Source organism: Gasterosteus aculeatus, chromosome 7 (genome assembly GCF_964276395.1).
Source record: "Gasterosteus aculeatus chromosome 7, fGasAcu3.hap1.1, whole genome shotgun sequence".
Taxonomy (NCBI): Eukaryota; Metazoa; Chordata; class Actinopteri; order Perciformes; family Gasterosteidae; genus Gasterosteus; species Gasterosteus aculeatus.
This window is the reverse complement of record NC_135694.1, coordinates 17,530,232-17,554,809: the sequence shown is the minus strand read 5'-3', so window position 1 is coordinate 17,554,809 and position 24,578 is coordinate 17,530,232. Positions and strand designations below refer to the sequence as shown.

Sequence of the window (24,578 nt, the reverse complement as noted above, 5' to 3'; positions counted from 1 at the left end):
AATGTTCACTGTGTTATTGTGTGTTAGCAACTGACTACAGCTTTGGAGGCGTGTTGGACTGTATGTTGGCATGAAATACTGTAGCTGAGGACAATGTTGAATTAAATTGTCCACAGTAAATTCTGTTTTCTGCACCCCGGAACCGTCTGTCATCATCACCTTTACGGCCCAGTTTTCCCAGCTCTCACTTTCAGTTTTACAAACAGGAAATGCCACTGATGATTTAAGGTTATTATATAATTCCGGGCATGAAAGAAAATAACTGTTACAGATTGTTGCATGTAGCTTTGATTTTTTGGAACACTGACATATATTGCTTTTGCCTCACTGAAACACATTCCAAGGCAGCGATGACTTAAACGTTTATGATAACAGAGACATTTTGGAACACTGGAATTACATAACAAAAGGTATTACTTATAGAAACTACTTCATAAAAGTTGTGCTGTAAGGCAGAGAGATTATGCACTGGCGTACTAAGGGATAACACAATGAATTAAAAAGAGACTACCTTGACTAAAGACAGCTTACCTTGTACTATAATTAGGAGGTTTTGCACAATGATGAGACATGGACTTGTTAATAACTCATTAAACCTGGAGCGCTCACACTAGGAATTGGAGGAAGTAATATTCTGGCAGAGTGTGCTCCAGGGTAAAACATTGAAGGAAAGGTCTATTGGCTGAATTTAGTTCAAATTCCTGCGTTGCTCAAATAAATAAAACAGAATATTAAAACCAAAACAAAATGGATAGTGATTGGAGAATTTTGTAGGTGCAACATAATGTAATAATATTGCATCCACAGAGATTTTTTTTTTTTGGAAAATGTATATAACTGTCAGCTCCAATAGCACTGTAACAATTATTTGCATGTAAAGTCCACAGAGAAAAACTAATCCCAGTGGTACGATAAATTCAGCGGGACACAGAGCCTCTTAAATCAGTTACCCTTAAGGTCAATGCTGATCATACGCAAATAGAATGTGTTTTCATTTGGCCTATTCTGTCTTACTGCTGCTGTAATTGAGGCAATTGTGGTTCTGCCCAAATACAGCTTGGTGGTTGTATGAGATCAGTGGTGCAGTTCTCAATTACATGGGGTTTGGTAATATTTTGGAAAAATGACGCGCATAACTCAGCTCATTTCAGAAAAAAATAAATGGTGAGTTTAATAATATGTAACTGTCAGGTTGTAGTCAGAAGTTGTTTGGAAGGAGGTGCTGGCTACAGCCAAAACCTTTGCAGAAATTTGAAGACAACCATCCATGCTGCTAAAGGGTCCATGACAGTGGGAATAAAAAATGAATAGATATTTTTGTCAGAGCTTGGATACATTTTTGCTGTGAATAACGGTTGCTTTTTTTCTTCAGGTAAATAAGGATTCATGCCAATATTTCAGACCGACGCAAGCCAGTCGGTGGGATTAGGATCCACGGAATGTATTTGATCGAAATTAAACATAACAAAAGGCGCATCGATGTCTTATGGCTGCACATTTCAATTACAAGTGCAACATCACATACGCTAGGTGGTGCACTATGTTAGTGAGGAAGTTTATGTAGTTTGATCATCGGTAACAAAATCTGTTGCTCAGTAGCGCCACTTGCGCTGGCCTCGCGGCAATACCTATCAGTCTTGTGTTATTACAGCCCTCATGACCACGACAGTGTTAAGGCCGTCGTACCAAAACACGGAACCTGCTCTTCGGACTTTCAAAACAAAACAATCACCGTTGTTTGCGCATAGCAGCGACTTTCTATCACACAAAGTGGTGAAATAAAATGAAAAATGGTATTTAGTAATTCCACATATTTAACAAATCCAGGTTTTCCACAATAATTATTACAGCATTAGTCACAATATTACATTACAAATAATGCCATACCTTTACTTTTCCGGAAATGTTGGCTATTTTGTGACGTGTGTGTGTCTGTCGTCAGTCAGCTTGACGAAGCTTTGACCACGAACGAGCCAATAGGCTGTGGAAGGCAGAGTTGTCCCTGTGGCCGCCATTAAAGAAAGGAATCCATGAATTCAAATGGAAACCAACAGGAACCGAGGCAGAAATTATGACCGAAATTATTGCCTAAATAAAGACCGATGTCACATTTCAAGAGTTTTTTCCGGGATGTATTTGTTTTTTAGACTCATTTTTGCGATGGAGGAGTAAGACAGGACGTCTTTATTTTTTTAAGCAGAGACCGTTTTAGGGCTAAGGGGGAGGGGGGCGGGGGGGAAGTTGCTTCTTTGCTCTCCTTTTCTTTTTGTTTTATGAACATTTTCCGCTGCCTTTAATTAGCTTTTACTGTGTGCTTTTGAGATGTCGCCGTGAAGCCCACACAGTCTCTTTTACGCGCTTTTAGCTCAGGCGGCGGGGGGGGAACTGCAATCGGAAAGGTTGTTGAATTAACTATCCTCCAGCCAAATGTTCCAAAAAATATTTCTCGTTGATTTCGACTGAACATCTCCGAAGACACAACATTCGCCGATTTGTTCTCTATTTCCTGGGAAGTGAAATGATGGAGAGTTGGATCTCGCACTGAAGAAGGATGAGTTCTTGTTATGTACCAAACGGGGCCAGCTTGGAGGATTGCCATTCCAATCTATTCTGTCTGGTAAGAGATTTAAAACTAAAGGAAAGCAGCCATTTTTAACTAGCTGAACGGGGGCTAAGCTAACGTTAGCCACACGGGCATCAGTTGATAGGAGCTTAGCTAGGCTTACGGCCCTGTCGATCTGACATCATTTCAGGGCAACAAGGCATCCCAGTTCGCTCCTGTTAACACTTTGTCACTTAAACTGCTCGTAACGGCCTGTCTGTCCCCGTCTTCTCTTCCTGCTTCATTTCCACTGTTTCGGTTTGTAAAAACCCAAACATCCCGGGTGAACGCCACCGGGCTTGTTGAGCTTAGTTTACTAACATTTCTCCGGATAAAAACATCAACATGTCGCGTGTCACGGAAATAAACGCTTTGCATCTCGCTGCCAAAAGCACGACTCTGTGTCTCGGCCAGTTGGTTGTTGGAGCACTTTCTCCCTCTTGCCTCGACACCGTGTTTATTGTTAACTTTCCTTCTCGTTCTCATTACGTCTCCACTGTGTTTTGAATCAGGTGGTGACCCTTACAACTTCATCTTGCAGCGGGAAGTTCTGTCGCTGACAATAAGAGAAACGCCGAGCACCAATTTAGCAGGGAAATTCTGTGTTGTTGTTGTTATTTTTGGCGCAACCCTGTCAACTCCTAGAGGGACAAATGTCCATGCCTAAGTCCGCACACCGTGTCGATGAAAGCACGCCCCGCACGCTTTGCCCAGAAACATCTGTGTTGTTGTTGTTGTTGTTGCAACCACCGTGCAACAACATCTTTTGAGGCAACGGCATTGGTTCGCAAACGTTAATGATTTATGTAATATCTCATCATATCTGCACGTCAGTTTGGGCTCAATCTCCTTGGACTTTATTTGCTGTAACACGTCCCCCCCTCCCCCCCCCAGGCCGATGATATAATCCCTGGCATGCATTCCGGGGCATTGCAAACATCTGGGTAACTATTTATTTAAGATACGCTGTGTGCGACTCTTTAGATGGCGATGGGGTCTCACTCGCTTGTCATCATATGTTGACACTAACCTTACCACTGGAGAGATAAGTAGTGCAGTGAGCATCCACTGTGTGGTCCACAGCCCCCCCCCCCCCCCCCCCCCCAGCAGCATGTGGATAGGTGTTGTTTGTGTGCACAGCTCTTGTTCTGGCTCTACAGCCGAGAACATGGCTGGAATGCGTTTGTTGTGGCAGTTAATACGCTTGTTAGGCGGCTTAACCACACGTTGACTTGTAAGTTCGCTAAGGAGAGTACAGTAAATGCATACCTGCTCCAGCTCCTGTGGACATCCTGCTTCTGAGATAGGAGATGTGTTCTGTCAAAGGCTAAAATGTCACCCACGTTCAAGATTGAATGACACAATACCACTTTAGAGGTACGGCGCAAGAAGCGAAAGACCACAAAGTACATTGATTTGATTTCACGTGTGTGCAAAGAAACAAGTTGTTAATAGTCAAGTGAGCAGGGAGAGTACAAAAGCAGTAATCAGTAATGTTGACATAGAATGGAGTACAATAACAACACAGTGGAATACTACTCCACTCATGCCATAAATTGGCCCCCCGGCCACCGAACAGGTAACATTTTATTGCAGAAAAATCCCCCCCTCTCCCAATACTACTTAGTCGGGTCTATTGTGTGTGCTGAAGTTGTAATTACAATGTTTACGACAGCACTTGAAGGCAGCGTTGGCCACAGTGGACAGCAGAGGTGGAGGCTGGTAGTTGTGGGTCTCTGCCTTCCTAGCTGACATTTTCCTGCACACTGAGACTAAGCATAACACCACTGCTGTTATGACTCACTCACTGAACAGACTCCACTCTGTGGTTTTATGGCGAAAGAATGCAAATACATTGTGGGACTTTTCTCCCTTTTCGTTTTCAGTGGATAGTCTTCTCTCGAGTGTGATCTTACTTGTTGCATTTTTATTTTATTTTTGTATTTCAAGTTATGTGAATTAACTTTCTGTGGGAATTACAGTTTAGTCTGTTACGGATTGATTGTGGATTTATGGAGCTGACATTTGTGGTTTGAGCTTCCATGTATTTTAGCCCCTTAGCTTCTCAGATTAAAAAGCACTCGGCAACAACGATCTGTTTGGCGATTGCATTGTATGTGGCATTCCTTATATTAAGAAGACCTCAGTTCACATTTAAATAGGACCCTCTTCAACCCAAACCAAACACCCACACTCGTTTAGTTTAATGTTTGCTCAGTGTCATGGTTGAAAGGGAGGAAGAGGGTACTTGGTAGGAGAGGAGCATCTGCACCATGATTTGAGGCGCTTCACCTGTTGCTTGTGTCATATAGTGAATGGCAGGAAGGCAGCTGTCTGAACACGGCGCTCCCTACTGAGAGCCAGAACCATAAGTGGCCAGAGAGAAGGTGAGCAGCTGTCAAAATCAGGGGTCGTAACCCCCCCCTGCCCCCTCCCTCCCTCTTAAGTTTGTGCAACGTCCAAGGAAGGAGCACTCCCAACCTGTATCCAGCGTTTTTAAACCCGAGATTCACTCCCAATGCAGCAGTGTTGTTTTTGGATTTTTGAATATGAAAGATACAACTTCTGAGCAGTTGCTGACATATGGAAATATTTGCTAAGATGCGGGCAAGTGGCAAAACTTAGAGTTTCCTCGATGGGAATCATGTGTTTGAGGATCACTTGTGCACAAAGCCTGGAGCTTGGACGTTATCCGCGGCACCCTCTCTTCTTGCACAAAGGCTGCCACTCATTTATGTGAAAAGGACAAACCAAACAACTGCTGGAGGCACATTTATCCTTGATGGAGGAGTCTGGCTTGTGGAGACTGTTGATGAGAAGTGGAGTACCGACAGGTCTGGTTGTTGAGAGAGAGGCTCTGCAGGCTGAGGAATATCTCAGGGTAGAATTTCTTTAATTTCTTGTCTGTTTTATCCACAATCACTGGACAGGCGGACAAAGCTGCCAGCAGTGACTTTCTCCACCATAACTCTTTATGACTTTTTGGAAGGCTATGAGAATGCAGTTTAACGGCAGTTTAATTCATTGAGAAAAAAACTTGCCATATAAGCCAGAGAGGTGGCGCGTTTATGAAGAGGTCTCTTGAAAGACATCTAAATGTGTATTTAAAGGCTTTAACAGCTTTGTTTTGTCTCAAACCCAGAAAGCGATGCAGCACAAACCTTCACAAATCATCTGTGGCTCCAGTTAATGTGCAAACACAACAATAAATGTTTAGTCGCTTAACGAGGGCCGTTTGGTTTCATTCTGTTTGTGGAATCATGGATTACATAGACACATTGTCAGTCGTCCTCCTTAGTTACATCCGCTGTGAATCAGCAGTGCAAATACTTGGCTTATTTCCTGTGTAAACCGGTAGAGAGACCTGTTTTATTGGAAGAGATTCCAGTTGAATTAATAACAGCAATTAATTATAAACTCATCAAGCTTTAGAGATGTTTCCGAGTACTCTCCGTACCCTCAGACATGCGGTCATACTGTATACTGTATACGTGGCGACACTACCAACTGACCAAAACCACACAAACGTCCGTGTTGTCACTTTTGAACTTCACAGCGTTTCAGTTTCTCACCACATCCACACAGTATTGAGCCAAGCATCTCACTGGGATTGTGAGGCAAAACTCGATGGCCTTTTTTTAGCTCTCGAGCATCCTAGCAGCGCAGAAGAGAAAAGCGCGCTCTGAAGGTCAGTGAGCACTTTTCAGCTCCACACTGCAGCTGAGCAACATCATGTATCGCATAAATTGTCCATGCATTGTAGCAAGCGTTTGCAGCGCCGCGTTTTTTTCTACACTGAAATCCAGTATTATTGCAGACATTTCAACACTGAAGCCTCTAAAAAGAAAACTTGATTGAACTGTTTCTTAGACATTTCCTTTGTGCACCCCTCAGTAATCGTTATTTCAGAGAAATTATGATAAGCAGTTGAAGTAGATGTGATGATTTTAGTAATGATAATCTCGTTATCTAATTTAGATTTCAATTCAGACACAAAGCTTTTTACAGGACGTTCAATAAGTCATTAACTTTTTAAGTTTTCCTTTTGACAGTAATGCACTTCTATAACACATTTGCTGTAGTGAAGTTTAGAATTGTGCCACATATTCTAAAGAAAATATTCATAATATATACAACTGCCTACCTGGCACATTCCGATGGTGGCAGAAACGGTCTCAAATAAGGTGATGAACAGAACTGAGTTTTAAGAAAATTGTCTCGTTTATGCTCTTCTCGGTCCCGCAGACTGTGGCATTCTACCCGCACATCAGCGGCGGCAGCATTAATCAATATTCCAGCTGCGACTTACTGAAACCGCTAAATATCAGAAAGGAGGCCGGTCAAAGTGTCCACAGGATGTGGTCAGTGGATACGGGTACACAGCGTTCCTCAACAACATGCTCGTGTTCTCTGCATGCCATTTTGAAACTACTAAACCGTCTCTAGTTCACTTGTACATAGAGTAGGTTGTGTGTCACTGTCTTTTCCCTCTATCCTTGCTTCTAAATAACACACTCAGTTGACTGCTGTTGTCATCAGTTGGGCTAATGTTGATTTGACTGACTCTAGTAATTGTTTCACACCAGATTGTAACTGCTTAATTACTGTACTGAAATTGTATTCGGTCTGAGATAAATTATGATGATACAACAGGAAAGAACAGGCAGTTGGAAGCGACTTAAAAGTTGGTGCAAATACATAGTAATGTCAAAGAGGGATCCCAAAATGATTTACATGGAGAGGCGCGTAGTAAAATCTGCAGCCATGTACATGATGCCACAGCCCTCACCTTTTGGAGGATGGTAAGATGATTGGGGGGGGGGGGGGTGTTCACATCTGCACTGTTCACGGTCTGTTCTCACAGTTAACCGCCATCCCCAGCCTCGCTTTGTGCACAGATGTTGCCTTGCAGTGCAGGTGTACTTTACTGCTTCTCACACCTCACACGCCAGCAGGAAGGAACAGCCTAACTGCTGCAGCTCCGTCTTTGCACACAGGCCGAGCCTGTCCTCGGTGTGTGAAGCAGCTCTTCCATTCCTCAGCGAGTGTTAATCAGAGTTTAGGATGGTTTTCACACGCATCTGTCCAAATGCTGCGTTTCAAAGGCAATTTGCGGTTGGCCAATTGTAACAGCTTCAGTAACTTTGCTATGTTGATCTATAAAGCAGAGTTCTTCTGCTCGCGGGAGCCGTGGCGGCAGTGCCTACAAGTACCAGGATGCTTTGCTCTGACCTTCTGACACCCAAAAGGTTCCCGCCGAGGCCCTAATGCACGGCTAATGTAGCCTCGACCTCTGCCTCTCTTGGGCCATATTCCCTTGTTTAAATAAATGTGGGCGAATATGAGGAGGCGATCGCCAATCCACGCTGGGATAGCCGCCTGTAGTTCCTCCTCGCATGGCAATACGTCACTGCCTCAAATGAAGGTGCTGCATGCCGGAAGAACTACCGCTTTTCCGGGTTAATGTAAATAGCCCTGAGGAATTGCTTTGATCAAATCCGTTTCAACATGTATTAGAAGTTATGATGACTCCTCGAGCTTTTACATGCTTGCTCTTGAATTATTCCATTGAGTTCGTAGGTAAGCTGACTTGCCTGTAGACTGCGCCGTGGTGCCACTTGGAAATGTCCAGAAGTCACAAAGTCAAAACTATTCTAGCATTACGTGTGGTTGCGTGTGCATGCATACTACATTTTGTTTGCTTACCAGCCTGTTGTTGTTGTTGTTGTGATGCAGCTGACTCCACACAGTGCTCTGTTTTGACAGTGGCCAGCCTGCCCCCCCCAAACCCACACAACCACCGTCACAACTAACACCACAAATCTCCCTGCTTATCCGTAGCCAGCCGAAACACCACCGCATTGCCACAACCACGGGTAATCACTTGTTCAGGCTCAGCGCCTCTGCACTCGAGTTAAGATATCCCCCTGAATTGTAATGGATTAATTGGTTGAATATACAGAGGGCGAGTTTGCCAACTCAGCCTGAACGGGATGGGACTTAACGGCATGAAAATGAACAGCCCATGTCCGCGCAGCTTACGTGAAAGGTCTACAGAGATAGATGGAGGACCAAGATTGCCAGCGGAAGTCGGGAAGTTTGCTCACGGCATTGTGTGCGTGTGTTTCTACACGTAGCAGTTGTCTGTCGGTGTTTGGATGATTAGCAGTGCTAGCCAGCAGTGAAGCGTAATGTTCCTGCTTTAACACTTAATAACCCCCACCAGTGATTTACCGCCAATGAGGCTTTTTTTTCAGAGTGTATTGTTCTCGCTCTAAAAGCCAGACAGCGTTTATAGAAAGGCAAAGCACCCCACCAGCACTCACCAATAATGAGGATTAAGGTGGAGAGACCACATTTACCAGCATCAGTTCTTTGCTATTTGTGTTAGTTGTATGTGGTGACATTGAAAGCACCCGAGGCACAAGTACATACAGTCTTTGCACAAACAAACATCCCAATTTGGAGGGCAATGTCTCTTCTCTTTTTTTCTTCTTTTTTTTTTACAGCAACAAACAATGGAGCAGTGTTTTTGTCATTTTACTTTATCCTTCAGTCTTTCCCTCCCGCTCTGTTCTTCTCCCCCTAGTTTTGACATCCCAGATGTCTTATTGTCAGAAGTAGTCTGTGGGCGAACTGCCCCATAAAGGAAGATTAATTCCTCCTCTTTGCGCTTGCCTCGGCGCACGTTTCCCCAGAGGTGCTGAGTGGATCCTGAAGCAGCGACTAACGGTCTTTCTCTCCCCTCTCTCTCCCCCTCCCCCGCCTTGCAGGCTGACTTAACAGGGATCAAATGGAAGAGGTTTGTGTGGCAGGGTCCCACCTCTGCGCCCATCCTCTTCCCAGTGACCGAGGAGGACCCCATCCTATGCAGCTTCAGCCGTTGCCTGAAGGCCGACGTGCTAAGCGTATGGCGGCGCAGTCAGCGGCCGGGGCGGAGGGAGCTTTGGCTGTTCTGGTGGGGGGACGACCCCAACTTCGCCGACCTCATCCACCACGAGCTTGCAGGTGGGGGACTCTTTGCGTATACACATTGAGGGCATGTCATTTGGTAAGGAAAGATGCATCTCTTAGTAAGCTGTGCAGTTACGTTGGTTCTAAGTTGCCAAGTGGGGGTCAGAGGCCGGAGGTAAGGATTCAGGGACTGACTTCAAGGGAACAGGGAGAGCTAGACACAGAGGTGGTTCTCCTGGTGAAGGAGTAGCTCATTTGGCCCGCCAAGAAAGCTTGTGCAGTTGTTTTGACAAAGCGGAGGATTAAAAGAGAGCGAGAGAGGACTGCTCTTCTCTATTTGACTTTCTGCTCTGGCAAGAAAGGAAAAATCCATCAATACAAAAATCAACTCCCCTACAGTTGCATCTTTTGTCAGATCTATTCAAGGTTATAAAGCTAAAAGAATGATGGCTGTAAAATATAAGAAAAGAAGATGGAAAGTGGAGGACTTTTGTGAGAGAAGCACTTGAACATCGATCTCCCCGTCAAGATTCCTTATTGGTCATACAATGAAAAGATACAGATTTTGCTGCTTGATTGTCAGGTAGGCACAGGGGAGGCACCTTGTACCCCAGAAGGGAAGTGTTCAAACCTGTGAAATTTGATAACCCCCTACCAATACCCACACAGTCCTCTGACTGATGAGCTACCCAGCCAGCCAGCCAGGCAGGCAGTGCAATCACCTGTAGGGTGACTCGCTCACACTGCCTCATCATTTGTGTTCCAGTTTGTTAGCATACACCCTGTGTTTTACTCTGACCATGTAGAACAGCCAGCATGCATACAGCCATCTAGAAATGTGGCAAAATGCCCCCCCCCCCCCCCCCGACACTTTCTTCTCTTCCCCTCCTCAGTAACAGTCCTGTTTAATGGTGGAAGATGGGAAAGGGCTATCTTGCCATGTAAATTGAACTTTGGAGTCTGAGCTGAGCACAGCCTGCCTCCCACAGCCTGAATGTGACCCCCCCCCACCCCAACCGCTTGAAGTGGACTCCAAATGGGAACCGAAGGCTAAGATCGCCTGCTCATTCAGCCCTAACGGGTCCGGGTGATTACCTGAAGCATCTGGCTCAGGCCCGCTAATAGAGTGTGCTACATTTCAAGCTGGAGAGGGTGGTATGGAGAATCTATATTTGGACATTGCGGGGAGTCCCTGCTGTGTTCTTAGGCTGGCTTTGGGGAGATTAAACATGATATTGTTTGCATGTCAGGAGATAGAAATTGAATATTGACTAGAAAACCGTGGCTGCATTTTTCCTTCTGGCTAATTTTTAAACAACATCGTGAATCATGTTTTGGCAGGTCTTGATGTGGTGCGCTTTGAATTTCTATTAAAACACCACATTCAGAGCACATCTGTTCTTCTCGAGAGTGACGTGGACAGTCACAGATACGTGCAACCCCGGCCCCTGATGAGGCTTCTCACATTCCCCACTCCCCAGGTTTTGTCCAGTGTTGTGCAGCCTGACTCGACGGCGTCTCTGTGCGAATGATTCCCAGATGAGCGGTGTTCTCCTTGTTTCCTGTTTTGGAAGCTGCGGCTCCCTTCTCTCTAGTGCAAGGCATCTAATTCCTACTTCTTCCGCCTTTACCCCCTCCTGTAGCAGCTGTGTAGCTTTGTCGGTCTTTTTCTCCTCAAACCTCTGCCCTGCAGCCGCTGATCAAGACTGTCCTGGACGGCGTGCCCGGAGACCTGTGTGTGTGTGCGTGCGTGTGGCTGGAGTTCAATCAGTCAGTTCATTGCATTTGTATACCAGCGAGTGTTTTCCATGCAGACAATGACGCTCCACTGAAATGTCAACGCACACTGTATTTTCCACTAGTTCAATGTCTTTCTTTTTTTCTTGTCTTTTGTCCGAGTCTAGCTGCGGATAAAAACCGCTTTTTCCTTTTGCATTTTCAGCCTCTTTTTAGTCTTACGGCAATGTTGGCAGTAAACATGGAAATCCGCTCTTTTCTTTTCATTTCGACAAGCCGAAATGACGCTTACTCACCCCCCCCCCCCCCTCCCCCACCCCCTTCCACCCTCATTAGATTAGCGGCCTGTGAAAGTCTTTTAATTTTGAGCAAGTGCCATTTCTGTATACCAGCGTGCCAGTAATCCCTTCTCTCCAGGGAGATGAGGGGAGAAGGAGTGAGCTGCAGAGATGAGCGTAGCGAAGGGCGGAAAAACTTGAGGGATCTTTTAATGTCTGACGCTTAATCACTATTGAAGGGAGGGTGAGGGTAACCACCAAGCGCCCCCCCTCTCCCCCGCGATTCACTGTGGCACAACACGCCTTGCTCGCGCTAACACGTGAGTAAAACCAATTCTAATCTTCCCCTGGCCATGCACGGAAATGATTCCCAACAAGTGAGCTGCTGAATTGCTTGCCCACCAACGCCCCCCCCTCCGCTTTCCCCTCCCACCGGTTGAGGACAGGCACGGATTCTCATGCAAATGCAACGTTCTCTTCGTCAGCTCCCCTCATGAGGAATGGGGGTCTGTCTGTGAGGCTTTTTGCTCTATCGTACATTTCTTACTCGTCTGACCTGGTCTCTGCCCCCCCCTCCCCCATAGCTTCACTTCCCGTACGAGTCCCACTGAGACCAGCGCCGCTGATGTTCTGGTACCATGTTTTCACTCTTGGCTCTTTCCTAGTTCACTCTTCACTCCGCAGCATGTGAATGAAGAGTGATGGGCTGCATGTTGCAGCCTTTGTTTACCTTTCTAATGAAGTGTAAGGGGAAAGACTCTCACAACACAGAGCTAAGAGATTTTGGCCAATGTCTGTTTTGGTGTTGTCAGTGAAACATCTCTCCATGCATATAGCGCTCCCCGAGCAGCGAGGCAGGGCTTATTAGTTGCTTACGGGAAGGTTGAGAGGAAGAGACGGTCATCTGCTGTCCAGCCCAGGTTATCAGAAAGCCATCTCCACCGCGGTCCCTAGAGCTCACACATCCATTCATCTTCGGGTTGGATCTCTAGAGGACGACTGACAGAGGGCTGGTGGGGGGATGGAAGTAGAGGACTGCATTTTAATTGTCTGTCTCCTCCACCAGTTGATGAGCACTTTGTTTAGGGTTCACCGAGTGATGGAGGGAGGATAAGCCTAATTAAACAGCCCTCTGTGAGCTTGTTTTGCACAAAGATCTTCTGACAATTGTTTTGGATTTTTAACGGGTGTGCAAAATCTTTTTTTTCCTAGCTTTGACGAATTCATAAGTTTTTCTTTTCACTTCTTGTTTTAGCGCTCCCCTCGGTGGCAAAAGAAAAACAACCCTGCAATGCATCTCAGGGCAGAGTATCCAGTTCCAAAGCGCATATTTCAGTAGTCTGCTAGGGATCCGTCGGCTGAAGGTTTCGCTGCTTTTACAACCGCCAGACTATTCTTTTTCCCTGTCTGCTGTGAGGAGCTGACTACTTGAGCCGCTCTCAATATTGGGCGACTGATACGGACACGCCTCTCCGTCATCATGCTCGCGTTAACGTGAAACACGAGCGGCCCTAAAATGAACACGCACGAATCACAACTGGTTCATAAGAACAATGTTGTTTTTGACAAAGCAGCCGGCTGAACTCAAATTAGTAGTCGGCGGCTTGGCCATCAGCCTGTGCTTATGGAAGGACCTCTGGTCGTTCCCGGATCTTTCATCAAGGGAGTCTGTGGTGAAAAAGAAAGAGATCTGTTTCCTGCTCTTCACGCAATTATCTGCTTATTGCTGCCTTCTCATAGCCAATACAGGAGGCCAGATGAAACGGCACCAAAAAGCATTTAGAAACAGATCCTCCTGGCGTGCGAGTGTTTCGTTTTTTTTTGTTCATACAAAATTATTTGTGCTTGTGTTTGCTGCTGATCTTTTAGACACTCAAGTATGAATCCTTGTTAAACAGCTATGACTTTGACACCACCAGTTGTATTCAAATTCCATACATAAAATATGTACAAATATTTTGTGCTATTCCTTTGCTTGTCTTCATAACCCCGTCAGTAATCATATCTGCTTTGCCCCCCCCCCCTCCTTGTCTATATTGATAACATGCCTGTAGATCGCGGTAATCTTTATGACTGACACATGATGTTGACCGTGTGAAAATGTGTGCTCATATTTGTACAGCAAAATGTCATGGCATCAGTTATGCGGTTGTCTGACTCTGCAAGAGCATGTCTGCTCTCTTGGATAGTGTCAGAAGTGATGACACACCAAAGTGAGTGTGATACAGATTTAGTCCCACAGTGATGTTAGGCCCACTGTCCCACTGCAGCCCAGCGGAGGTCCCCAACGAAGGCCCGCAGGCAACGATTCAGAGAGGAGAAAAGCCACTCACGCTTTAGAATTCCCAGATGTTATTGACTTGGACAGCCCGATAGAGTCAATGGGAATTTTGAAAGCGTCGTGCTTTTGACTGTCTGTGCTGGGAAATCCTGGCTATGGCTTAAACGAATTACAAACCAACTTAAAATACGTCTAAGGGGGGAGTCACTGCTTTTGGCAAAGACATGTTTTTTTTCCTATAGTTCTCCTCTGAGACACATTGTTATTTTCTACACTATCAGTAATACATAAAGTTAGACCTCTTCAACTTCAAAGAAGGTTCCAGACTTGACTGTGCGACACAGAGAGCGACAAACTGATAAACCCGGGGCGACCCTGAGGGGGGAAAAAGTACAGGAGGCCAATGGCTTTCGTGCTTGGGGATCAATTTTCCAGGGCTAATCTCCTTCCTGTGAACCACCCTCCGCTTTCCTCTCTTCCTCCAGCTCCATCTCCTTCCCCCACTCGCTCTGATAGATCTCCATTGACCGGCACAGTGCAGGGACTCTGCCATGCCTGCAGCTCTGGCCCATGGGTGCAGTCTCCCTCTCCTCTCTCGCTATCCGTCTCTCTTTTTCCTCTCTTGCTTGAGAAATATTCATTAATTAGTAATGGAGCTTTTACAGAGTGCTTCTCTCTCTCTCGTTTCTCTTTCTTTGCAGATAAGGAGAAAGTGTAGGAGAGGCGAAAACCTTCTGGCCAGGCTTGGTAGAATCCCCTGAGCTCAGTCGACCACAAGGCATTAATCTTGCTGTTTAATGACCGACTGCTGCTCTAATTGCTTATACACCAGACAAGCAACAAGGGTGGGGGGGGGGGTCACGTGTTTTTTTCCGTCGCTTATTACAAAATTCTATAACATTGTTAGTTTATTTGGACCCTAGAAACAAACACCCATATGCCATTTTGTGATGTCAAGGTGTGTTGTGTTTTTCTGTGGGGTGCGGGGTGTGTGAATGCCGAGCACTGATTGGATCTGGATGTCAGAGGAAAGGTGTTGTGCTCTTTCGTGTCTCAATGACTTCCCTTGCTGCAGGTAGACGTGAGTCTTTGTAACAAAAGGGCAGCTCCTCCAGGCCGGCGGCACGGGAGGCAGCGACATGAAAGTGTCCCAGCCATCAGCCGAGCTCATAAATCTTTGTCCAAATGAGGCCACTCATCTTAACGCCCCCCCACACCGCATCCCACATTTAGACTCTTTTGTCATCAAATTAAAAAAATGCCATACACATAGTTATCCGGATATGAAATTACTTAAATCTGGCTCAAACGATTTATTCAATGAATCAAGAAAGTCGGTTAAGAAGAGACTTTTCAATGGAGAATTTGGTGCTGTTGTGTTTATTGGATAGTTCAGTTCAGCGCTACTCATTTGTATTTTAAGGACTGGCATCTGATGACTCACAACTGTACAAATTACAACCCCCTCTTTTCATGGCAATCTGCTGATTTATCTTTAATCTTTTGGTGCTTCACTTGCTTTTCCATTCATTCATAAGAAGCTGATGTTTTTCATGTTTGTTTATTTATTATTTATTATTATTTATATTTATTATTTATTTTTAAATTCGGAGTAAGAAGTTGACCGTAACACCAATCCGGTCTGTCCCGAAGCAGGGATTCTTGCCTGCCCAGGATGTTTTGTTTGGGAAGTTGCATCACCAATCATGTTTCCATTGGTCTCGCATAGACGTGGACTGCAGCGCTAAGTTTGTCTCCGTCTGTCTGCAGAGGAGAGTGTTTCAGCAGGACTGCTTGATGTACGAGAGGTTGTTAGGAGCACTTGATGTAAACCAGACGCCTGTTTGAGAGCTTCTTGAGGGAGAGACGGAGGAGGAGGAGGAGGAGGAGGAGGGGAGGGCGGGGGCGGGGCAGGTGTGGTCTTGGCGGAGGAAAGCCATGGAACTTGATGTGGAAGTAGGCGTTGAGAGATTTCTAGGAAAGCCATCATCCAGCGTGCACTGACGCGGGAGTGACGGTTTAATTGTAAAAGGCAAACCGGGTCGATGTCTCTGTTACTATAGATATGAGCCCTGTTGCGTTTGTCATTTTCTTTTGTCTTAACGTGATCGGTTACACTGATTTGTCTCTTCAGCCGGCAGTTTGACTTAAATCCTAGTTTGTCTTATTTTTTTTCTCCCCGTCCTTCCTCTTAATCATCTGTCAGCGCCTCAGTGGTGGTCCTGCTTTCCTTTCTTGTTGACTTCTTGCCCTCTTGCTCTCAGGATGGCCAGACCAGCAGTAACTCAAAGCATTTTTGGGGAGGGGAAAAAACGTGCTTGATTGCGTGCCTACTCTATCACATCTCCATTTACTAGAAGGGATACTGACGCTGATACACATTTATTCTGCAGTTGCTGCAAGGAATTGTTGGGGAATTGCTGTTTTCCTTCCTTCTTCCTGCCTCTGCCCGTTTTTCTATGTTCCTGATCTTATCCCACAATGCATGCATGCATGCATGTGTGTGTGTGTGTGTGTGTGTGTGTGCATATTTTGTGTGTGTACATCTGTCTTTGTGCGTGCACCTGAGGAATTAGTTTGTTGCTCTCGATATTATCAGGCATGCAGCCCTGTTTACTTGGCTGCTAGCCTGAGGTTGCTTTCCCTTTTAGTTGCATGTATTGCTTCGAAGGCTAGTGTAACACCCACAGTTGCATCCATGTCGCATTAGTGTCTTGTCGGCTCAAACTCAGGAAAACACAAGAGCTCTCAGCATCTCCTCAAACCCGCGTCTCAGAACCTGCAAGGCTGGCACGGGGTTCACAGTATCTCTTTTGATTAAGGGAAGAAATCAATGCAGTTTCCGCTCACGATCGCCACGCAGTCATCCAAATTCTAATACCTTTTTATACCTTCCTTTTGCGTTACGACGGCAAGCCAACAACTCTTAATAATTGAATAGGTTTCGATTGACCTGCTTCTGGGCTGGCTCGGCCCTCCCCGGTGCCTGCCAAGCCGACACGATGGGTGGGTCACACTCACACACCCGGTATTTATTTAGTCTGTGCTCCGACAGAGACGGCGCACTCGGGGAGATGTTTGCCGAGCTTAAGTGCTGCGGGATGCGAGCAGTGGCCGTTAATGACATTAACATTAGCAGCGTTCAGGCCAGCGCAAAATGTGATTCGGAAAGCAAGTGGGATATGGGTTTGTTTATCCAGAGGAGCGCGGTACGGGTCCGGTGTGCATGGCGTCACGGTCCGGTTCGCATGGACCAGATAATTAGAATCCTGTGAGCCTAACGCAGTCTGGTTACACTCTTAGCTCTTTGCAGGTGTGAAACAGAAACCCGGGAGTTGACAGTGTCACACACTTTCTGTCTGTTGGCTCGACCCCCCCCCCCTAGTTTTCACTTCTCTTATGAGCATGGCGAGTCACAACGCTTGTGTAGAAAAGCATCTCCATGTCCATTTCCACATATCTGTTTTTGGGCTTTTGGAGAATGCAGATTTTGACAGCAAAAATAGAAATATAAAATGTACTGTGTACATTCTCTTGTACTGCAAAACAAAAACGGTGCACTGCTGAACTGTGAAATATTACGCTCGTACCCCAGTGCTCAAACTCTGTGCGTGCAGGGGCAACCCCCTGAAAGCAAGCAGCGGCCTGTTTCCTCCCCTTTGCATTTGCATCGCCCGAGTACACCCGAGTACTGTTTTTTGTGATACCATTCCCAGATGTCACTCCAGATGTGGCTTATTGATTTGCATTCCAGGAAATATGCATTTTCTGTAGCGAGGTGTCCAGTGTTAACCAGCAGCTGGTTGAAATTGGCTTGTCATTCTAATGGGATTGCCAGAGGGTGGACATGTCACAACTCTCCTTCACTGATTTGTCCCGCAGGTGAAAGCACAAAACCCTATTTGGCGATACCTGTGTCCTTGATTGGTAACATAATCGCTCACAGCTACGGCTCATGAATTCAGTGAGTGTGCTTAGTCAGTGACATTGTCGCAGTGAAACTGTGCTCAGACGCAGTCGCTATGTAAAGATAGAGTAGCTGTTAGCCAGAGTAGCTGTTTATTTTTAACTCACAAGTCAGTTAATATATTTTTCTCAATGTAAACAAGGCATGGCTGAGTGATAAAATAACATATTTTGGGGATAAAGGGTAATATGGCAATATGTTTGATACGACAGTTGGTGCTTCCATACATCTTGTAAACATTGGTTCTCCCTATTTACTGACTGCCATCTGATGTGTGAGGCTGCTTTGTGCTGCGCCTCTACCACAGCCAGCAGCATCATGCTCCATTATCGCTGATTCAGTGCAGTTTTTGTGCTCTCAAGAATGACGTTGTTGGCCCTGGAGAGTTCTTACAGGTGTGTGAAAATAGCACCAAAACTCTTAAAAGCTTCCACTCCCCTCACATTTTTATGTCTCTCTCTCTCTCTCTGGCTCTCCTCCCTCTCTTCTTGTCCAGCCGAGGACGACGGGCTGTGGGAGAACGGACTTTCCTACGAGTGTCGCACACTGCTGTTCAAAGCCATCCACAACCTGCTGGAGCGCTGCCTCATGAATCGCAGCTTCGTTCGCATCGGCAAGTGGTTCGTCAAGCCGTACGAGAAGGATGAGAAGCCCATCAACAAAAGGTACGTGCTCCACGTTGTCCCTCCATGGCCGTGCTTTGCCATTTGGGAATGGGTGTTCTTCTCTGTCTGTTATGTCTCGTGTGATGTGGTGTCGCTGAGCAGCGTGCCAACACACGCAGGGCTCACCAACTTTATGTGGAGGCTATTGAACTCACGCTTCCCGGCTCAGGGGTTCTGTTCCATCTCCCCACACTTGATAGAGATATGTGTGTTCGGGAAGGAATGCACTGGACATAGGTAGATATTAAACGGCTTAAGAGTTCCTGATCCGATAGTTTCTGCCCTGATCTTAATCCAGGTATTCTATGATTGGATGAGTCCAATGTCTTTATTTGATCCCGTTAAGCTGCACAGTGCAAACAAAATAATCCAGAATAACAACGTCGCTGTTGTTGAAAAGGTTGTAGTGGAGAAGAGGTCTTCTGTTGCTCCAATTAATTTAATAATTAGTTTGTTTCATCTATTTACTGTAGTGTAAGGATGGAGAGTGAGTCTGTAGCCATAACCATAGAAAATCGTGATTTAAGAGGTCCCGGGTTGATTACACAATATTTATCAAAAAAGTATTAACATATCAGTATTTAGTTTTTTTTTTATCAATAGCATAACAGTTCTATTTTTGAGTGAAATGTTAAAATGTTAAACTGGTGCATTTGACACAGCTGCTCTACAGTAGTTCTCAATCTCCAAAATATTATAAATTATTTTTTTTTTTATTGATAATTAAAAAACATAGCTTTAGAGGTGGAGCGCAGATCTTGGTCTAATACCCAAAGCAGACTGCTGTCTGCTGGGTTTGTATTTTGGGGGCCTTCACTTAGTTGCAGGTCGCTTTGTATCTTGTTTTTGAGTGAAGAGCAATTGGACACTTCTCCTGTACCCAAGGCAAGCAAACGCAGACCTGTGCAACATTACTGATGTACCATTAAAAAAAAAAAAGCTCAGGACTTCCCAGCATTGTGCACTACGTTACAGCGGCGATATGAGGTGCTTATGTGCCAGCACTCTCTGTCTCCTGTCCTTCCTCTCTATGCACGACTGACACTTCCTCTGGGCTATCAGCTGAGCTGGATTTTTCCCTTGGTGCCTGGGTTTATTGATAAGAGATGGAAACGCGGGGTAGTGGGCAGAGAATGACCGTGGCAGTTATTAACCTCCTACAGCAGGGTGTTAAATGTCTCCACATTTAACACCCTGCTATTGTTTGGCGGCTCAAACAAGGTTTTCCTTTGGTTTTGAACAAATGGAATAGCGGTGTGAGATGGGACATATACTGTGCTTGTAGCACCTGCAGGGTTGTGTCTTATGAAGAAGCTTCTAGATTGTGAGGATCTAGAATGACAGGCGGGTCTGAATAGCTCTTCTCTCCCAGCTCTAGTGTGTGTGTGGGGGTGTTATTGTGTTTAGAGTTGTAGCCAGATTTGTCAGTCAGGTGACCGCGGGGGCCTTTCAGCAACTTTGTTCTGTGTGAGTGCATGTAAACACATGTGTGTTTGTTTGCAGGGTAGAAATAGCCAGAAGTCTGCGGTCCACTTGTCTTTACCATCGCCCCGATGAGAGGTGGCAGATCAGAGTTGTTAATGCAGACTCTTTGTAAACAATGACTCTCACCCATCCGGTGGAAGTGTGATAGATTTCCACTTAACTGGCAGGATGATATACAAACACTGTAACAAAATAATACTGAAGAGCTAGCTGCTAATTCATGGCGTATTTTGCCTCTTTAAGCAGTCCACTGATCACAGTGAACAAAACAATGGTTGTTTCCTCTGCACCGGAATTCACAGGCCACTCTGTCAGTCTCTCTCTCTCTCTCTCTCTCTCCTTCTCTCCCCCTCTCTCTCCCTCCGTCCTTCCCGTCGTCCCCCCTGTTGTTACAGAGCAGACTGAGCAGGTTATAAATAGTGGTGCAACCACCCTGAATCTTAGTTGTCGTCAGGGATGTTTTTCTTCTCCCTTTGGTGTGTTGCGCTGTGCTTCAGCCACGCTGGGATTTCAACAAACAAAGCACCACAGAACTGTGACGGAAATTTAAAAGGGCTCTTTTACATTTTTTTTTCTTTTTTTCTAAATGCCCCCAATGTGCCCAGACCAGCTGGTCTGGCAGTAAAGCATTTCCTGTAGTGTTATTAAAGTTTGGCAGTGGTATTTGTAATTAAGTAATCACTCTTCACCCCTCACTGTCTGTATCCAGAGCTTCTCTTCCCTTCTCATGCATTTTGTCAAAATAAAGATGCTAAAGTTTGCTCATTGTTCGCCCCTTAGGGAGACTTTAATGTCAGTGCTCACAACACGCACTAGTCTCAAAGACTTGCTGATTCCACAGGGAATGCAGTAGAGCATTTCCAAGGAATTGCAACTCGTATTGTCCAGTGAAAACTACTTAACTGTAGATCCATTCACTCCTGTTATTCTTGGATCCATTTCCATCCCCCTTGAACACAGAAACACACGTTAATCAGATTAGTTAACGGTGTTTGCTATCCCGTCATCCGTCTCCTCGAAGCACCGCGTTCACCTTTCATTGAGAAGATCAGGCAACGTTTAGAATTGCCTCTTTGTCTCCGTCACAAATGGACGAAGAGCGAGGAAAATCGAGAGCCTTTAAACGCAAATGTGACCTTGAAATTCTTACACAATTAAATCTTGCAGGGTTTCTTTCAAGAGTCTTGATTGATTGATCTTGATTGTATCCAATGAAATATTTCCTGGTCATGGACAGTTGCCTCGACAAAACAAGACATTTAACGACATCGCCGTGGGCTCCAAAACATTTCGACCTTACCAGTTTTCTGGACCTAACAATATAACAGTAACTTAAATAAGAGCAATCAGATCAATCAAAGTAATCATTATTTGCCCCCCCCCCCCCCCCCCCCCCTAATTGTTTCCAGTTCTTCATGAATGCACCATTGTGCACATGTAACCCGGGCTGCTCGAATCACATGTGCTTCACAGTACACTGGCTACCTCTCTGGCAGTGCGACATCCTCTCATCTCTGCAGCATCCGTAGTCTCCAATTGGTGGAGGCTGTGGCCAGCTGACCGTGTTCATAACATAGCCTGATGTGTGTGGTTAGCAGCAGGCAGCAAGCTGAATTAACAGAGTCTTTGAGATCGATTACCTCTATTGGTGCCTCCAATAGCTCTTATCTCCAGTTCTGGTTATAAGGAACCTGGAATATTTCTGCAGAGACTCAGATTTTTGAGGCCGAGCGTTAGAAGAGATCAATGCACATAGATTGGTTGCAGCCTTTTCTTTTTGGTGTGAACTTCAAATGTGGCAGTGTGTGTGTTGACTAGAGCTGACAGTAATTCTCTTTGTCTGGAGTACAGGCGGCTCCAAGTCGTGCAGCGTGGTTGTTTCTGTGTGAACCTCGTGCTGCTAGGTAGACAGGCTTCAGGAAACGTGGGGAGCGGGAGAGAACAAGGGAGGGAGGCAGGGAACGAGCAAGCCAGAGCTCCTCTTGGTTGTCATGGCAGCAGGGAAATGCACCATGGGATTGTGTGTTTCCAAGGTGAAGTTGGATGCCCACGCTCTATTGGTCAACTTAAGGCAGACAAAGGCGTTAACTTCCTCCTAATTGGCTGCGTACTCTAAAGTCTGAGCAGTGTTGAATCCAACCCTCTTTTTGATCTCTCAATTCGATCAGGACGAAAGGGAAAACGCTTCCTTTTTATCTGCTTGATATGCGCTCTGTTTTAAAAGACACGGAAGTGGTCCCGCTGCGCTGACATCAAGAGAGTTGGATTACTCCTCCACTGTACTTGAATATGCGGAGCTGGCTGTGCATTTAGTCGTTTCTGTCTGACGGGGCTCGTTTCATAATAGCGTGGTTTGTTCATGATGCTTTCAGTGTGCAGTGGCTCACATTACAAGAGCGACCTATAATGCACAATAACCAAATATGCCTGCATAAACGGATGTGGCTGTCTGGGCCGTGCGTTGTGTCGCTGAGCACATTCTATTGTTTTGGCCCGATAGTGGGAGGCGAGTGTGTGTGTGAGTCCTGGTGCACTGGCCGGCTGAAGCAGACAGCAGCACTCTGCTAAGTAGGACAGTGCAGGATAAAGGGCCACTGCCTCCAGTCTGGGGCTAAAGCGCTAAATTTATCCCCTCCCTGCTCCCAGCACAACACAAACGCACAGGGAGACCGCCACACAAACACGCTCGTCAACAACCGGCGGGCCAGCCGGTCCACGCGGAGGGCAGTCGAGGAGCTGGCACACAAGCTTTTTTGTTGGAGTTGTTGGCATGCAGCACAAGAAATGCAGCAACACAAAGCTGCATCTCTAACATGTGGTGTGCAAGCACGCAGATTGATACGGCCTAATTAGATGCACAGGACCACTCCCCCCCCCCCCATTGTTCTTTATACTCCATCAGTCTCTTGAGCAGCAGGGAGACTGGGCTGTGGGCCCATGTGACCCAGCACTCTGGATATATGATGTTGCTGTAGAGATCCTGTCCAGAAGATAAATATGGCTCTTATCAGTGTTTTGTATCATTGGTGTGGGTCAGTTTCTTAATTGCTGCCCAATTATGATATTAGGGTTTGATCTAAAGCAGCGTCTTTTGCATCACTGAACTTACCAAGACCTTCCAATTACCCGGCGGATGTACTTACTTTAACCTTATGCCCCCATTTGAACTAACCCATATTATTTATTTTTGACTGCATTCGTTAAAAAAAGATATTATCCTTTTTATATAACTGAACTGAAATATTTGGTTTTAGAGCAGGAAATAAATGGATTTCCTTGCAATGGTGAGTGACAGCGGCGCATGAAGCTCTGTGTATTTAGACCTCATGCCTTTTGTTGGCACACAGGGGCAAGGACAGTGATACACACCGAATAAAGAGATGCGCCGGCATTAGATCACACGCAGCGGACCTAGAGATGGTCACTGCTGATGGCATTTCATTTAAATTTTGTATTTGATTAAGTCTGTTATTTAACTCGAGCTATTTAGTTCAGGTCAAGAAGAGAGGGGACTCAACTGGGGTGGGGATGAAATCCCAGTTAGCTGGCTTGTCAAGCTTGATAACGAGTAAAACACAGCAGCAGAAAAGCTATCGGAGGCACGTTACGTTCCTCACTTCAAAACGGGACAACGTGGTGCTCCCGGTTCATGTCATGTTGATTTTGCATATTTTGCATTGACACACTTTTTTAGTTCATTTATTCTGAAATGCTCCCACACCTTGGACGACTCGAGTCGTACAGACGTCTCTGCCAGCGCCATGTGATTCACAACAACTGCCGCTGCTCTTTCCTCTACCTCGGCTCTTTTTAAAAATGACTGTTTCCTCACCAAGTTGACCCCTGACCTGAGAGTAGGGGTAGAGTGAATTCTGAAGACGTCGTCATAGTTACTCCGTCAGGCGTCCCTTCCTCTCCCCTTCCTCTCTGTCCTTTTCCAAGTAACTGGGATTGATGTGGTACGGTCTAATCCAGAGATTCAGACAGATGGCCACATTTAATGATAATCCCTCATGTGGTGTTTGACCTTTCACCTCATTGCTGTACACTACAAGGTGACTGCATTGTATTAACAGATTTACGGGATCCCTACCACAGCGACTGGTAAACCGTGAATGGCGATCTTTTAAGACAACACCGCACAGCCGTTGGCCAAAAGCACTAACAATGCTCCCTCTGAGCTCGATTGATTTTTACCGTAAGATTAATTGTGTTTTATAAAAGTTGACCGAGATTGATTCCATTTTTTTTTTTTAATTTGAAGTAGTATCTAAAAAGTGACTATCATGTAGTGTCAGTGCAGTGATCCAAAATGCATCTCAGCATGCAGCCCGTTGAAACCCATCTTTGTGGCCTTCAAGTCAAGCTCATCGCACACATGTTTTCCAGCTTCATTAATGGCACCTGTTGTTGTTCTGCTGAATGTGCTGTTTGGTTCTAAATCTGTGGCGGTCAAACACTCATTTCTATACTGCGTCATGCTCAGCGTGACTTCAGTGCGATTACTGTAGCACATGTTATCAAAGTAACATCGAGGGAGCACGAACAACATCCTGTTCGTCACCCAAGACGCCGTATTCAACAACTGAAATTGAGCTTTAGATATGGT

At 45.6% G+C, this 24,578-nt stretch overlaps 1 protein-coding gene across 1 annotated transcript in view; it reads left to right on the top strand.

Annotated features, from left to right (window-relative positions):
* Positions 1-1,952: 1,952 nt before the first annotated feature.
* med13a (mediator complex subunit 13a) overlaps positions 1,953-24,578 on the top strand; it is a 63,121-nt gene continuing 40,495 nt past the window's right edge. The window contains exons 1-3 of the mRNA XM_040181330.2: positions 1,953-2,617; positions 9,376-9,610; positions 18,316-18,484. Coding sequence (XP_040037264.1) covers positions 2,552-2,617; positions 9,376-9,610; positions 18,316-18,484 — 470 coding nt within the window. The 5' untranslated portion in view covers positions 1,953-2,551. The remainder of the gene's footprint in view (positions 2,618-9,375; positions 9,611-18,315; positions 18,485-24,578) is intronic.